The sequence below is a fragment of the Chlorocebus sabaeus genome, chromosome 4 (genome assembly GCF_047675955.1).
Source record: "Chlorocebus sabaeus isolate Y175 chromosome 4, mChlSab1.0.hap1, whole genome shotgun sequence".
NCBI lineage: Eukaryota > Metazoa > Chordata > Mammalia > Primates > Cercopithecidae > Chlorocebus > Chlorocebus sabaeus.
Genome location: NC_132907.1, coordinates 23800402 through 23818418, shown reverse-complemented (window position 1 = coordinate 23818418; position 18017 = coordinate 23800402). Strand labels below are relative to the sequence as shown.

The window sequence follows — 18017 nt, the reverse complement described above, 5'->3', positions numbered from 1 at the left end:
GAAGTTTCCTTCTGGAATTTCATGCCCACAGTTCTAGAACTGACCACTAGGTGGAAGTTAATACCTTTAGTAAGAATGGACCAGCTGAGATTCAGAACACATTTGTTCCTGTAGATTGAGTATGTGTTCTCTGTAAGAAAAAGAATTTCTTTTGCCATAACTTTATAAATATTATGTAAATACCTCTTATACTTACATGCTAACATTAAGAAACAATACCTAGTAAATTTTAAAAAATAGAACTATGTGTTCCATGTAGGTAACCTGATAACTAATTAAAACTGATTTAACACAGTTGAGTTCATTCTGTTAATGGGATTATCATGACCTTCCAGAAATCATGTAGAAGCTCCCAGGCTTTAAAAAGCTGTTTGCCGTCTCAGCACAGGGGTTCACACTTGTAATCCCAGCACTTTGGGAGGCCGAGGCAGGTGGATCACTTGAAGACAGGAGTTCAAGACCAGCCTAGCCAACATGGTGAAATCCCATCTCAACTAAAAATACAAAAATTAGCTGGACTTGGTGGTGCACGCCTGTAATTCCAGCTACTTGGGGGACTTAAGCATGAGAATCACTTGAACCCAAGGAGGTGGAGGTTGCAGTGAGCTGAGATGGTGCCCCTGCACTCCAGCCTGGGTGATGGAGTGAGACTCTGTCTAAAAAAAAAAAAAAAAAAGCCCCTTTGCCTTCTCCATTTCTCTAAAAGAACCTTTTTCCTGTCCATTTCCCCCTATTAAAGCTAACTGTCAACAGCCTTCAATTTTCTGATGATTATTTTAAGGAGAAGCAAGTTATGCTTCTCTCACTAAGTGCATCTGTTTGTGTTCATAATGCCGAGGAAAAGGCTCTGTTAGCTGAACACTTCTATAACTCAACTTATAATAAGGATGTAATTCTCAGGACAGCCAAGTCTTTAACATTAGATAGTCTTATTTTTTCTTAATCAAAAGAGAATTCTTCTGCCTTCTTTTGAATGTATAATTTTAGTCTACAATAACTTTTCTGCTTGCTGTTTTCGTTTATTTCTTTTTTTCTTGTTTTTTTTTTTTTTTTTAAATGGAGTCTCGCTCTGTTGCCCAGGCTGGAGTGCAGTGGCTCGATCTTGGCTCACTGCAAGCTCCGCCTCCCAGGTTCAAGTGATTCTCCTGCCTCAGCCTCCCGAGTGTCTGGGGTTACAGGCGCCTACCACCACATCCGGTTACTTTTTGTGTGTTTAGTAGAGACGGGGTTTCACCATGTTGGCCAGACTGGTCTTGAACTCCTGATCTCAGGTGATCTGCCAGCCTTGGCCTCCCAAAGTGCTGGGATTACAGGCGTGAGCCACCATGCCCAGCCTAGTCGCCAATAACTTCTCTATTTGATGGGTTTTTTTTGCTTTTCAAATATTGCTGAGCTTTTTCTTTTTGAATATTTTGAGCATAATATTATCAAAATATAAAACATATCAGTAGCTTTTATCATAGATATTTCTGTATAAAGGACCATAAACGTATCAGTGTTGTTTATTCATTTATACCTGCCATGCTGAGTAAGACTTTTACTAGAGAGCCATGCATTGGGTGAAATAACCAAGCAAATCTGCAGTTTCTTTTTTGCTGTTTGGTACTTACAGGTTGCCCATTTTCAGCTGGCCAACTGCATTGACTTTAACCCTAGCTATTAATATATAGCTTTTTGTGAGCCAAGCTGAAATTCCTAGTTTAAATTGAAGTAAACCAGCAATCCTATTTGCATTAAGGGCTTATAACCAGTTTAGAAAAACAAAAGCATCTTTTTCCCCAATATAATGAAACTATACTATTGTAAATAATTACCAAGAAAGAAATTTGTTCTCTCAAAAATAAGACACAGGCTGGGTACAGTGGCTCATGCCTGTAATCCCAGCACTTTGGGAGGCCAAGGCAGGCAGATCGTGAGGTCAAGAGATCAAGACCATCCTGGCCAACATGGTGAAACCCCATCTGTACTAAAAATACAAAAATTAGCTGAATGTGGTAGCACGTGCCTGTAGTGTCAGCCACTCAGGAGGCTGAGGCAGGAGAATCATTTGAACCTGGGTGGCAGAGGTTGCAGTGAGCTGAGATCATGCCACTGCACTCCAGCCTGGTGCAGAGTGAGACTCTGTCTCAAAAAAATAAGACACAAATTTTCTAACCAGATTTTAAGTTTCCCTCTGCTATTCAGGTATCAGGTGTTTCTGTGAGGAAATGGAAAAATCTTATAAACGCGGTTTTTGATGTGGTTAGTCAAGCCTTTAAAAAGAAATATCCAAGGCCAGGCATGTTGGCTTATGCCTGCGATCTCAGCACTTTGGGAGGCTGAGGCAGGTGGATCATTTGAGGCCGGGAGTTGGAGACCAGCCTAGACAACATGGCGAAACCCTGTCTCTACTAAAAATACAAAAATTAGCCGAGTATGGTGGCACGTGCCTGTAGTCTCAGTTTCTCAGGAGGCTGAGGCACGAGACTAGCTTGAACCTGGGAGGCAGAGGTTTCAGTGAGCCAAGATTGTACCACTGTATTCCAGCTTGGGCCTTAGAGGGAGACTCTGTCTCAAAAAATAAATAAATAAATATCTAAATAAGAATGCTATAAAATAAGCTGGGCGTGGTGGCTCACGCCTGAAATCCCAGCACTTTGGGAGGCTGAGGCGAGTGGATCATGACATCAGGAGTTCAAGACCAGCCTGACCAATATGGTGAAACCCCGTCTCTACTAAAAATACAAAAATTAGCTGGGCATGGTGGTTTACGCCTGTAATCCCAGCTACTCGGGAGGCTGAGGCAGGAGAATCGCTTGAACCCGGGAGGCGGAGGTTGCAGTGAGCCAAGATTGTGCTACTGCACTCCAGCCTGGGTGACAGAGTGAGACTCTTGTCTCAAAAAAAAAAAAAATTTTCTGTAAAATAGAAATCTGTTTTCTGTTGCTAACTGTGTACTCAGAAGAGGTACAATAAATATTTCTAAGGTGACTGTCAAGGTTCTTGCTCTTGGCCTATGGTAGAACTTTTGCACAACCGAATTGCTTATCAAGAATTGTAGAAGTTTGAGGGCCTGGACGGTAATTAAGAATAAGGCAGCAGTTCATCTCCACTACTGATCTGCACCTCCAGGCATACCATTTCCCTGTGTAGTGTTAAACTTTTCTGTGCAAGGGATCACAGGATCTTACTGCTAGTACCTAGCATTTCTGTCCATTTGCTCTACCCAGAAACCTGGGAACCCTCCTAGACTCCTCCTTTCTCATTTCTTGATGCCAACTCCTAAATATCTTTCAAATAACTTTCTTAATATCTTTCCTTTTTATTAGCCCTAGTTTAGGTCCCCCTTTTCTATCATCTAGAGTCCTAAACTGTTTTGACTTGCATCTTGTGCTTCTCTTCGTTTTTGAGACACTAATCTGAAATGTTCTTGTCTTCCTTATCTTTGGTTATTTCCAATGGTTACATCATGAATTTCTTACCATGGTCTAGCTAGTGCTACCACTCTAGTCTCATCTGCCACTCCCCTCTACCTGTATCCTGTTCTCCAGCTAATCTGATATAGATGCTATTTCCTTAAATGCATCATGCTCTCTCTGTCTGTCTTTGGTAACTTCTGCCTAAAATACACACCATCATCCCCACCACCATTTATAATTTTCAGCTGAGATAGGTGCCTTTGTGCCTGTGGCTCCTTAGAGCTCCTTTACAACATTTATCATATTCATTATAATTATTGGTTTACTGTTCCTACCATTCCATTAGACTGAGGTATACTGAATAAATGGTGATGATATCAGAAACAGAACACCTCAGAAATACCTACTTGGCATTATGTTAGACCAATACAATTTTAAAAAGAAAAGTGAATAGAAAATAGCAATGTTATCCAACTTTTCCCAAACATAGTTACCTTTCCATCTTTACTTCTTCCACTACTCAGTCATTTCTTTTTTAACTTTATGCCACCTATATCCCTCCTAGGATTTTTCTCTGGGCTGTCCTCAATTACTTCCATCTTCTCTTTTGACTTGCCTCAACATGCATATAGCATAGGAGTCCAGTAGTAAACATCTCTGAAGATTAGTATTGAGTCAAGGAAAAGCATGGGTTATTTACTTAATGAAAATTCATATTCACTAAAATATATGTGATTTGGAAACAGGATAATGATTTGTTTACTGTGCACATCTAATGAATGTAGCACAGGACTGATGTAGTTTAGCTTACTTGCTCATTTGATTCTATTTTGTCTAAAATGTATTTTACCCAGTGTAAGTGCTTTATTCTTTTCTTTGTAGGTTCTGGGTCCCTCCGAGCAAAATTTGATCTTTCAGAAGGACCTAGTAAACCCATGACACTTGCAGTGCAATTCCTCAGCGAGGGAAGTACCCTTTCAGGAGTAGATTTCGAACTTATAGGCACTGGCTATAGACTTTCCTTAATAAAGAAGCGGTTTGCTACTGGTAAGTTAGGAGATTTCAAACTTTTTAATGTACATGGGAAACATTTGTATTCTAACAGTTACTGAAAAACTGTTAAGCAATTTATAATCTAAAGACATGGAAACTTTTTCTTTAACCCTTGGTACAAGGTGCCAGGTAGAGACACACCTGAGAGAGAGTACTTACAGTCAGTATAGCTGAACACCTGTTATCTGATTCTAATGTATTGTAAATAGCAGATGGGAACTAGAGTTTTGTATTGGTAACCACAGTGGAAAATGTCCTTAGAGTGCATTTGAAATGGTAATTGCAAAGGTCTGCTTGGTGTTTTTCAGGACGATACCTGGCGGATTGTTGATGGACCTGGGAAAGTGGTTTGACTTCAGGGAGTACAAACCTGCCATTCTGCATTATCTGTTCTTTCCAAACACTATTTTAACTTGTATGATGTCTTTCAAACTTAGACATATTTGAGAGCTGACTACAAACATTAAATCGCACTTTTAAAGTGAGTCATTGAAAGAAATAGTACTGAAATGATTCTCTATGTTGTAAATGATCAACTGCAATATTCAGGAAGCACATTTATTCAGATTCTCAGTAAAAATGAAGTTTTTGTAGGCTTAATTTTTAAATTATTTCCAGTGTCTATGTTGAAAAAAGGGGTTATAGTGTAGTAGTAGGCCTAAAATTTCAGGAGAGCAAGCACAAAGTAATTTAGCTTTCCATAAATTTTTAGAGTCAGAGATAACTTTGAAATTTCATAAGTTTGATATTCAGTGTATACAAATAGAACATGAATTCCAAGTTTTGGGTAATGTTAACTCAGAACACTCAATCAAATTGAGTTATGTGCCATAAGGTAATCAGACCAGAGTCCAAGTTGTATGCAAAAAATCTATAATTTGATTCTCATAAACATTAATAAAGTATAAGTGATGTTTTATATGATTTTTAAAAAAATTCTCAAGTGCAATGTGTTTTAAAATAAGCTTGCAAATGACAGCAGAGACATTTACTTCTGCAGTTAGTTAACTTTATAGAAGTTGTGATTTTTTTGATGATTTAATGCTGTAGATTTAATTTATTTTTATATGGAATTGCATAATGTGTGCCTTTTAAAACAATAACAAAAGCCAGAGATGTGCCTATACAGTTTGTGTTCATTAATGTGCCTCACTTTTTCTCAGTCTGAATCTTCTGTTCAGAATCTTACAATGATCAAGCATTTTTATAAGATACTTGCAATTTTTGTAAATATTTTTGGCCTGCAACTGGGAAGGGAATTCAGAGTCATAAAGCATAACTTAAGAATCCTGGCTCACTTCTTTGGTGATACACTGTAGCCACTAGAAAGAGAAATATAAACCCAATGGCATGTGTTTACAGGAAGAAAAATTACCTTCAGATACTTGACATTAACCTCATCAAAAGTGTGTGAATTTTAAAACAAATTCTAAAAAACTATAGTGCTAAATTGGTAACTGGTATTTTAACTCTCAATTTAGCATTTTCCTTGACACTTTATCGTTGAAAATTTATGCATTTATTTACTGATTGTGTTGTGAACATGAGTTTTATGGTATTTTTTGAGGAATGCATTTTTTAAAAGATTAATTTTAGAAACAGAAGGAGAAGCACTGCCATTTGTTTTTATTTCAACAATTGGAAAAATTACCAATATGTACATTTTAATTATTCAGTTTCTACTTCATAAAAGTAGGAAAATTATTTGAAGTGATGCATTTGGTTAAACATTTCTAAAAATAAACTACCAGTACTAAATAGTAAGAAACCTAACTTTAATAGCAAATCTTGATGAATTGAAGAAATAAAATATTTTGGATGAGGCTTCATAATTTACCAATGGGAATTTCATTTATAATAATAAATATGAGTGTCCTTTATTTGCCTAGTAGAAGTGATAAATTGTGTTATATATGATAATTTATATAAAACCACTAATTGTTCCGTTAAGCTTCACAGAAAATAAAACCTCTATTACTAGTCATTTATGTAACATCTTGCTATACTAAATACAGCAGAAAATCTACTCTTTAGCAATATATAACACAGTATGTGCTTTTTTATATATTCAATGTTAGCCAAAGTCTGAATTTAGATTTGACTAAAGCAGCACATAATTTGCTAAAACGCTGATCTTTACTAAATAGTGAGCAAAATTAGAATTTCTAACTCTTATTTTGTGCTCTTTTAAATGCCAATTACAGTCCCTTACTGGAATTCTAACTGTAATCTACTTCGCAATCAAACTGCTTTGATTGGGCAGTCAATATTTTATTATTAGAATTCAGACACTGTTCTTACCGTGTTTGTTTTTAATCAAGTATTACCTAAAAATGTACAAATTAGTGAAATGGTTAAACTTCTGCACTTTCTTAATTACCACAGTCTTCATACCAAGTATTGAGTACAGGTTACAATTTTGAAGCCATATGAGTTTATATTGATTTTTTTTTTTTTTTCATTTAAAAATCCACTAATGGTGTGAAAGAGACCAGTAGATTTTCAATGGGAAATGTACCTAGCAAGCTGGTTCTTGCTTATGTATAGTGATAAACTTTGTAGCTGCCTCTTTAACCAAGAATTTGTAAACATAACTCTAACAAATGTGAGTTTTTAAGGATTGTTATTTACTACTTTGGATTGTAATTAGAACAATGCACATCTGTCTTCCAAGATTTTGTAAATATTTTTGATTTTTTTCATTAAATGTAAATTTTACATAAAGTTGTGCTCTTAATAAACATGTAATATATAATTTATCAGTTGATCTATGTGTCTTTGTACTTGATAGTAATAGCTATGTCATCGATGTTAGGACAAGGCAAGCTGGCCAAGTAATTGGTTTTTAACTTTGTACTACTGTTTGAACAGACATACAGAGAGAACTGTTATTTATTGGTTATATAGAAAACTTCATTTGGAGTATATCCCAAAAGTGTCAAAATTGGTTAACAAGGGATTGTTTTTAATATATTTTAAGATATATTTAAATTGATGTTAAATTTTAGCAAAGACTTTCTTCCTAACCAATTGCTCAGGAACACAGTCTCAGACAGTTCAAAAATCATAGTGTTCCAAAGAATTAGTTAAGACAAGCCTGCCAAAACAGTAGATTTAGGAAGGAGCAAAAGAAGGAAATTAGAAAAGAAAGAATTTATCCTAACTATTGAAAATTTTGGGCTGGGTGTGGTGGGACATGACTGTAATCCCAGCACTTTGGAAGGCCAAGGTGGGCAGATCACATGAGGTCAGGAGTTCAAGATCAACCTGGCCAGCATGGTGAAACCCTGACTACCAAAAAATACAAAAATTAGCTGGGCATGGTGGTGTATGCCTGTAGTCCCAGCTACTCGGGAGGCTGAGGTAGGAGAATTGCTTGAACATGGGAGGTGGAAGTTGCAATGAGCCAAGATTGTACCACAGCACTCCAGCTTGAGTGACCAAGTGAGACCCTGTCTCAAAAAAAGAAAAAAAATTGCCAATCTGTGTTAGAAAAGGCACAGCTTAATTTATCTAGGTAGGCCAGGGCAGAGGAACCTGTAGAAAGGCCAGATAGCACTCACCATTCATACCATATGCCCATCATTGTTTTCTTCCTTTTTCTCCTTCATCCCATTCCCACCTCTAAATGATGCTAGCTGCTGCAATAACTAAACACAATACTTCCTACATTGCTCTTATCACAGTCATAAGTAGGTTTGAGGAGGAGTTCTGCTCCATATAGTAATTCAGGGACCCAGGCTCTTTCCATTCTGTGATTCTGCTTAAAATCTTTATCTGCTGGCCAGCAAAAGATTAGATGGGAAAGAGCAAAGATTAGATGGGAGTTTTTATGGGCCAGGCCCAGAATTGGCATCATCACTTCTGACCATATTCCATGAGCCAGGATTTGATCTTGTGGCTCCAGTCAACTGCAAACAAAGATGGGAAGTGTAGTTTGGTTTTGTGTCCAGGAAGAAAACGGGGTTTCGATAAACATAGAGTAACCCTCTATGTACCCCACCCCTTCTCCATTTTGTTATTTTCTTTGTTCCTTTTTCCTAATGTGCATTTAATGGTTTCAGTGGCTCTCAGTATTAAACGTTTTTTCCATGACTTCTTACTATATGTACGTATTTTATCCATATTTTAAAGTAATTGTTTCCATGCTCCTCCTAATGATCGTTTCTGAATGAACATTTGTGATAACTCATTGGTTATCTTTTTAGCATGAGTGTTTTATCTGTCAGTAATGTTTTTAGCCTCAAGTAACAGAAACAGAACTAAGAATGGTTTAAACCAGCAGCACCAACCTTTTTGGCACCAGGGACCTGTTCTGTGGAAGACAATTTTTCCATGGATGAGGTGGTGTGGGGAGATAGTTTAAGGATGAAACTGTTCTACTCAGATCATCAGTCATTAGTTAGATTCTCACAAGGAGCGGATGAAACTGTTCTACTCAGATCATGAGTCATTAGTTAGATTCTCATAAGGAGCGTACAACTTAGATCCCTCACATGCGCAGTTCACCATAGGGTTCACGTTCCCATCAGAATCTAAGGCTGCCTCCGATCCGCCAGGAGGCAGAGCTCAGGCAGTAATGCTCGCTCACCTCCTGCTGTGCAAGCTGGTTCCTAACAGGCCACAGACCACTACCAGTCCATGGTCTGGAAATTGGGGTCCCCTGGTTTAAACAAAGACATATTTTTTTCATATCACAGTGCAAGTTACCTCTTGTTGTCATTGGCCAAAACAAGTCATTCAGCCTTTCTTTATGGTTGGAGTATGGCAGCCATAGCTCCAGACTGTATGTTTACATCCACAGCTAGGAGGGACAGTTCCAGTATGCCTGTCTGTTTTTGTATGAAGAGTAAAAGCTTTTCCAGAAGCTCCCAGCACATTTCTGTTTACATTCTGTTGGCCAGAATTATGTAAGACAGGCAGAGAAAACAAGTAGCCTTCGTAATGAAGGTGGGTAAAGGAGAAGGGGCTAGGAATGACTGCAAGTGAGCTGGCCAGCAGTCAGACACACAATTTCTGCTGGTACAAGCAAGTTTCCATATAGTATATTGCCAAGCAACTCTTTGCACCTATCCCAATCAACTTTTTAATCCATTTTTTAAACTGTGAACTCAGCAATGAGCAGGATGAACTTTAAGTATTCAACTTTTTGTCTTTAGGAATGGTAATCTGGTATAGCCTTTCTGACAACAATTTGAATCCAAAGCCTTTAAAAATTTTTTTAAATCTATGTGTCATGTAAACTGGTAATTCACTTGGGAATTTGTCCTAAGAAAATAATGAGACATAAGCACAATTATGTATGCAAAGATGTTTATTGCAACATTGTTTATAGTATGACAAAATTGAGAGGGTTGGCTGAGTTGATAACTCCCGTATGGTGAAATACTATGCGGCTTTGAAAAGTAATTGTGAAGATCCACAGTCACTGATATTGAGATCCTGCCACAATATTATTAAATGGTGAAAAGTAATATGCCATTTTTGTTTTTAAAAGTGCATGCATCAGGCCAGGCACAGTGGCTCATGCCTGTAATCCCAGCACTTTGGGAGGCCAAGGCGGGCAGGTCATTTGAGGTTAGGAGTTCAAGACCAGCCTGGCCAACATGGTGAAATCCCATCTCTACCAAAATCACAAAAATTAGTCAGGCATGGTGGCGCATGCCTGTAATCCCAGCTACTCAGGAGGCTGAGGCAGGAGAATCACTTGAACCCATGAGATGGAGGCTGCAGTGAGCTGAGATCAGTGCTGCTGCACTCCAGCCTGAACAACAGAGTGAGACTCCATCTCAAAAAAAAAAAAAAAAAAAAAAAGGCATACATCTAGAGCAAAAATTTTTTGCAAAAGCATTCACCAAGCTGTTATAATCTATAAGTGGTGGGATTTTTATTTTTAACAATATGTTCGGTGTTATCTAAATTTTTAAATAATTAATACATATTACATCTACAATTATAAACTATGTATTTTGAAAAATAGTTGCAATAGAGTGCAAGTTGAACTTTCTGTTGATGCACAAAGATCTTTTCACATAAGGATCTTCTTATTTTGATTATTGCCTTGCCCTTACATGATCCTACCAATATAGCCAGGTTTTTTGGTTGGTTGGTTTTGTTAATGTATGAAGTAGATTCCTGATTTAATTTCTATTCTTTTTGGTGTCAAAGCCAAATGTCATTATTTTGTTTTCCCTAAGTGAATACAGGATCAGTTCTTTTTTTCTGGGAATATATTTTGCCCAAATTACTCTCTTAAGAAAAGCGTCGGCCGGGTGCGGTAGCTCACGCCTATAATTCTAGCACTCTGGGAAGCTGAGGTCGGCGGATTGCCTGAGCTCAGGAGTTTGAGACCAGCCTGGCCAACATGGAGAAACCCTTTCTCTACAAAAAATACAAAAACCTAGCTGGGCGTGCTGACGCAGACCTATAGTTCCAGCTGCTCCAGAGACTGAGGCACGAGAATCACTTCCACCCAGGAGGCAGAGGTTGCAGTGAGCCGAGATCATGCCACTTCACTACAGCCTGGGTGACAGAACAAGGCTCTGTCTCAAAAAAAAAAGAAAAAAAAGAAAAATGTGATCCAGAGAAGTGACAGAGGGTAGCTTTTGGCAAAATTAAGAGCCTTTTAAGTTCAGAACCTTAATGTCATTACATACTCAATGAATAGTGACTGTTTACACCATTGAAATTCCCAAAAAAAGTAACCTAAAGAGTGATGAGCCTGCAACAAAGATTAGGTTATTTGGTTTTTCCACCTTTTGTCAATAAAATATTTCCATTAGTTGGGAAACTTACTGAGTGAATTTCAAATTTTTCAGAAGTGTAAAGGCATACTTTGAAACCATCTTCATGCTATTGCGTGAAGCATATTTCAGTATGAGAGGCAACCAGGGTACCTGCTTGAGGTAAGGTGACCTTTAAGGTTGGTGATTGACTGTATACATCAGAATCATAATCCTGTCAGTGCAAAATTGCAGCTGCTTGCTTTACTTCCTTTTGGCCTGAGTTGATGGCGCCCACAATATTTAGAAGTTCTGGGATCTTTGACCCCAGGCACCTCTCCACTCAGAGATGGAGAGTCCCCTCGAGGTACCAGCTCATTAGGAGGAAGTCAGTGAGTAATTCACAATTTAAACATTTCACACATCTGCAAAGTAACTATGATCAGTAATAACCTCTTTCCCACCCAGTTTTTCAGGATGTACGGGGTTTCGAAGGCAAACACAGAAGCCCAGGTTCTTTAAGAGGGCTTACAGTGATGGACTGCATGTATGACGGCGGTCCCAGACTGTCTATCTCTAATACAAAAGTTAAAATCTAAAACTATAGCCAAAATAATTACTTAAAGGATACACAATAAAAAATGTAAATTTTTTATTGAACAAAATGTGGAGTTGGGAATAAAATGCATTTTTTTTTTTGTATGTAATAAGATCAAGTTGTTTTCAGCTTAAAAAGCAGGAGGGCATTACAAATTAGATTCATATATTTGACCAGATTTTTTTTCTCCTGAAAGAAAACAAGTCATACGAAATATGTGAAACATAGAGGATTGCCAATAACTACTAAAAATAGAAATTTGGTTTGTAGGCAGACTATGAGAAAGACAAAACATACCTATGTGCTTCCTGAAATCTTTGGGCAGCACATATTTTGTGGGAATTTTAAAATATCAGTATTTTCAAGTTCAGTAATTACTGTAGCCTTCAACCATCCCAAAACATGCATATTTTATGACTTAAATACATTTTTCAGATATTTTTCTACTTTGCTATAAAAGTCTTGGAAATGTCAACCTCTGTTTATTTTTTCATGTGAATAACAGCAAAACCTCTGCATCACCTAGAATTGCTTAGAGCATTCAAGGAAAAATACCTAGATATCTGCTATATTATTAGTGTCTTTGAGGTCAGCTTCCGAAAAGAAACTCTGGAGAATATCCGTTTTCCCTAATGAGGCGTTAAAGTGCTGGTCAGCCAGTAGGACTGACTCCCACAGATGAGCTTCTGCCTCTTAAGCACCAAAGTTTGTTTTGTTTTGAAGGCGGAGTCTCACTTCGTTGCCCTGCCTAGAGTGGATCACAGCTCATTGTAACCTCAAACTCCTAGGCTCAAGCAATTCTCCCCTGCCTTAGCCTCCTGAGTAGCTGAGAATACAGGCATGTGCCACCACGCCCAGCTATTTTTAAAAATATTTTGTAGAGATGAGGTCTCACTATATTGTCAAGGCTGGTCTTGAACTTCAGCCTCAAGAAATCTTCCACGTCAGCCTCCCAAAATGCTGGGATTAGAGGTGTGAGCCACTGCACCCAGCCAAGCACCAAGATATTGTGGGCGATAGGTACCATGCAGTGCCCTGTGAAGATTTTTAACTGAAAATATTTATGTCAAACTATGACGCAAGTAGGCTCTGCCTTCACAGCTAAGTAAGCTTTTTATAATCCTCTGTTAATTTGCAACTTTAAACCCACCACTCATTGTTATTCCTTTCAACTGAAAAAAAAAAAAGCCACTTCCTTGTTTAAGAGCAAAGGTGACATGAACACCGCTGTTTGGCTATGCCCTTGTGGTTCTAGAAATGTTAACAGTCATCTGAAAGCACAGGTCTCTCTCTAAGTCATGAGGTTTAAACACATAGCTCACTGTTACTGGGTACAGTTGAAGGGCATCTTTTAAATGTGAAATGACTACTTAGCAAAGTGGCTATTTCATGAAAAAACGTGGCAGTCCTCAGCCTTAGTCATCCTAGCTGTGGCTGGTAAGAGTTAGGAAATGGTCAGCTCTGAGGGGCAGGCGTGTTGTTGGGTCATTCCCAATTTGGATATGTGAACACCTTAGCTTGCCTTCTGTGGTTAGTGCTAAATGTAAAATTGGCTCTAACATGCTAAATTGTACAGACATAACTTTTATGAATCTCTTAGGGAAGTGTTTGTAGAGGCAATGCCAGGAAGCTGCCTTGAAGATTGGCAGAGGCATAACTAGCCTTGGGCTGACCTAATGTCCAGCAACTGTGTCTCTAAGAATTTACCTGATGAAGAAGCTACCTCATATATATATGCGGAGAGAGAGAACGTAGGTTCCCCATCAGGTAAATTCTTAAGAGATACAGTCGCTGGACATTAGGTCATATATAGCAGGTCACTGGCTGGACATTTTATACTTCTCTTTTGCTGCAGCTATATCTATATTTACAGTTTGTGTTTTAAGTGGATACTTTTCTCAGGTATCTTTCAATTCTGAGAGAAATAAGTCTGATTATAAAGGGTATAGGAAACTGGATATAGTCCAAGATTGTATGAAAATAAACTCATTACAACTTTAGGGTTTGTAATGGGAAGTCAAGTTTGCTAATGATCTGTGAAGTTGTACAAGTATTTCCAAGATGCTTTTTTCCATCTTTCAGTCCTGGTTGGAGTCATAAACTGCACAGTTGGCTAGGCAAGAATATAAAAAACATGAACTGATTTTATTTTTCTGTCTCCAGACCAGTGAGGTAGCAGCATCTGATAGACACGCACCCAGCCTATCAGCAGAGTATGTTCTTAGCTGAAGCCATTATATTTTCTACCTGGTCACATCTAGCTGAGCCAGCAGAAGCTGATCAGGAGCCACTACATAGATCCCTAGGGGCAATGGGGAGCTGTGAATACACCCCACTGTCATCCAGAGATCCTGTGTGCAGAGAAGTTGATAGAGCTGATTGCCTGGAGGACTGCAGGATCTGGGGCTGTCACTTCCTCTAATTTTCCTGGACTGCAGAAATGCACTCTCTGAGACAGCTCCATCCTACCAACCCCTCAACTCCTGTGGCAACCAGCAACCAACTACACAACGACTTGCAGCAGAATACATACCCTACTGTTCAGGACTGTGCAGGATAGAGGTGGCATGCAGCTTCCTGTTAGACTAGTTCTTCCTCTCCTCCATTCACTTGTAGGCATCCTCCTTTTATAAGGGAGGATAAAGACATATAAACCACATTGTTTTTGCCTTCAAGAATTCAAGATCAGGTAGGGGAAATAAGCAAGATAGTATTTATTTCACTTTATACAGTTGGATTTTATGTATGTTGTAAAAGTTTAAATCTTTTTAAATTATGTAGGTAGTGTGTGAATATATCAATTAAACTATAAGAGTACGTGTATGCCAGAGGGGTAGGAGTGGTTCCTCACAACCCCTCTTCTGAATGTTCCTCACAACCTCTTCTCACTGCTCTCTCTGCTGCTGGATGCCCCCTCTACTTTCAATCTATCCTGAAAGTTATGACCTTGCTTATAGAATTGGGTAAAAAGCCCACAATCTGTCAGCGAAGGATTTCCAAAGTATTATCCCTCTGACTTTTCCAAGTAAGTTTCTCATATTTCTCCTAACCTCATCAACTGTGTGCCTAAATCAGCTGAATATTAATTACAAAGCACTCTTTAAAGCTCTGACCTTTGCCCAGTACGGTCTCCCACTCCACCTGGAATGTCTGCCATTCTCCCTCTCCTCCATTGCTAACATTCAAAATCCTACCCAAGAAGAATCCTATTTTAAAATAGAGTAAAAATAATCCTACCCTCTTCTCCCCTTCAAAATTTTCCCAGTGACAACAATGAGAAACAGAAATGCAAATTTCCCCTTTGGCAAAACTAGAGGACATTTGTAACTAAAAGTCTCAAAACATAACAAAGGGCTCTCAATGCAATGATAGTCAAACAGAATGTGAGAATATCCTCAGAGTCCTCCCGTGGGCTCTAGTGAATGAAAGTTAGCTGTTCCCCTTCTTAACTAACAGGTGAAAGCAAACATCTCAAATGAGAAGGATATCTTTGGGAATGTAGGTGCAAGTCCCAAACAAAGCCAGTGATACATGGTTCTCCAAAAATAGGTGACTATTCTGAGGGGCAAGACCAAAAAACTGTTTAGATCCATGAGAAGCAAGTGCCTTGGTATCAAGAGTTTCTCTGGACCTGATTTGTCTCCAAGATAATGCAAGGGCAGAAGAATCAAATGTGAAGTCACATATACAAGCTATATTTGCAGGGAAGGGTCCACCTGAGGAACTCTACAGTCACTATCTTTGTTGACTTGGGAGGAGTAAAGCCCCAAAAAAGTAACTCACATAACATTTTACTTAGTGTCACAGGAGAATTCCTGTATGTCCTAGAACATAGGTATGTCTTCTCCCCACACAGAACTCCTAAAAATATCTTTCCCATGAAGCACTCCCATTACTCAAAGATGAGTAATGATCTTAAATGTCTATATAGTAATAGTTAAAAAGGGGAGAGGACAAATATTTAGGAACATGACATGGAAAAACAAATGGCAGATGAAGTACATTCACTAGAAATATGTTTCCATGGAGCACATGAAAAAGTACACTAAAACTACAAATTTAAAATTTTGATGAAGCAATTACCTCCACAAAACAAGAACCCAAAGAAGACATGCAAGAACTCATGACAAAAATAGCAAGAAAATAAATAAAAAATAAGCTGGCAGAGTTAAGGGGAGAAGTTGAAAGGGTCCTCATAGGAAATTGTTGAAGCCCTGCATGAGCAACTGCAGATAAGCAGAATGAAATTATTATTTATGTCAGAAGTCAGTCATGTAAATTTATTTATTGGTTCAGCATTATGATTGCCAGGACCTGTGATGTGCTGTACTTGAATTCTCGCCTGGCTGGCCTGTGTTGTCTGTTTTCCATTTTTATCTGGCTTCATCAGGGTCACTAGATCTTGTTGGATGACTGCTGGCCTGGTTTCTCTTTCATCTTCAGCTTTGACATGGGACCTCCTGGTTCCATCTCTCATTTCCTCTCATTAGTAGTATCTCATCTCATGTCATCCTTCAGGCAGCAAACATTTTTGAGGGTCAGGCCAGCCAGACACTCTCAAAATCAGACATATCTCTACTGTCATAGTGCTTATAGTTTAATGAGGTACACAGATATATATATACACACACACATATATATACACATATATACATATATACACACACACACACACAGAATTATATTGTTGGGGGGTGGTAGCTGGTAAGGAAAAAATTTTTTTAAAAGAGAGAATTCATCATTTAAGTTGCCAGTACTTCTCAGTTTAAGTGAAGCAACGAGGTAACCTAAGAGCAGACCTTCCTTGTTTTGGAAGAATCTCCTGAGAAATCCCTCTTGTCTGTATAAACTGTAAGAGCAGAAAGCCCCTCTGCCTAGGAGAAGTTGTCATAGGAACAAGGCTGGGTTGAGTTGGCTTGATTAGGCTGCACTACCTAATCTTTTGGAATGCAGAGCTCTGAGGGCTCTGAGAAGAGGCTGAGCAGACATGTATAAAGGCCAAAGAGATGTCATCCCCCAACCACAAAGAGAGCCCTGCTGGTTCAGTGAGGTTCCAACTTTTCAGATGACCTCACAAATAATTTTAAAAATCTGTGTACCCTTTTGCTCATTTTAAAGTTGACATGTAAAATTTTCATCATAAACTTAAATAGAAAGGATTTATATTCACAGTATGGTGTAAATACTGGCATTTTAAACTAAAATGTGCATCACTTTTGAAGATGCTCAATGGGATAGAAATATACCAGTGATTTGGACACTCACTGTTAAATGTCCATTATTTAAAATTCTGCAGCCTAAGTGTGATATTGTGCAAGTGCTACTTAGGTTACCTGTAACCCAGGTAAGCTAGATATTAATAAAACTACTGAGAACAAAGTATTGGGTTAAGAGAGACCTTATTTCTTTGAGCATTCTGCAAACCAAGGAGAGGCAGCCTTCAATACAAAACAAAGATGTGCTCTGCCAGAACCAAGAAAGGGGGTGTCCTTTATAGAAAAAGTTGCTGGCTGGGTGTGGTGGCTCATGCATGTAATCCCAGCACTTTGGGAGGCTGAGGTGGGAGTATCACCTAAGCCCAGTTCAAGACCAGCCTGGGCAACATGGCAAGACCCTCTCTTTACAAAATTTTTAAAAACTAGCTGAGTGTAGTGGTGCATGCCTGTAGTCCTAGCTACTTGGGAGGTTGAGGAAAGATTGCTTGAAGCTGAGGAAATAAAGGCTGTAATGAGATGTGATCACACCACTGCACTCCAACCTGGGTGACAGAGCAAGACTGTCTTAACAAAAAAAAAAAGGTAAAGAAAAATTTTCACCCAGGTTTCCACTCTAGTCTGTTATGTAAATGATAGATACAAGCTCTCCTAGTTCTTTGTTGTTATTGCTTTTGTTTGTTTTTGAGACAGATTCTCGCTCTGTCACCCAGGCTGGAGTACAGTGGCGTCACCTCAGCTCACTGCAACTTCCACCTCCCGGGTAGAGGCTGAGTAGCTGGGACTAGAGGAGAGCGCCACCATGCCTGGCTATTTTTTTGTATTTTTAGGAGAGATGGGGTTTTGCCATGTTGAACAGGCTCATCTCGAACTGCTGAGCTCAGGCCGTCTGCCTGCCTAGGCTTCCCAAAGTGCTGGGATTACAGGTGTGAGCCAGAGCACCCAGTCTGTTTTGTTTTTTGAGACAGAGTCTTGCTGTGTCGCCCAGGCTGGAGTGCAGTGGTGTGATCTCAGCTCATTGCAATCTCTGCCT

The 18017-nt window shown here is 38.8% G+C and overlaps 1 protein-coding gene across 1 annotated transcript in view; it reads left to right on the top strand.

Annotated features, from left to right (window-relative positions):
• Positions 1 to 7210, top strand: part of FCHO2 (FCH and mu domain containing endocytic adaptor 2) — a 141094-nt gene extending 133884 nt beyond the window's left edge. The window contains exons 25-26 of the mRNA XM_073014694.1: positions 4281 to 4445; positions 4760 to 7210. Coding sequence (XP_072870795.1) covers positions 4281 to 4445; positions 4760 to 4782 — 188 coding nt within the window. The 3' untranslated portion in view covers positions 4783 to 7210. The remainder of the gene's footprint in view (positions 1 to 4280; positions 4446 to 4759) is intronic.
• The last annotated feature ends 10807 nt before the right edge of the window (positions 7211 to 18017 follow it).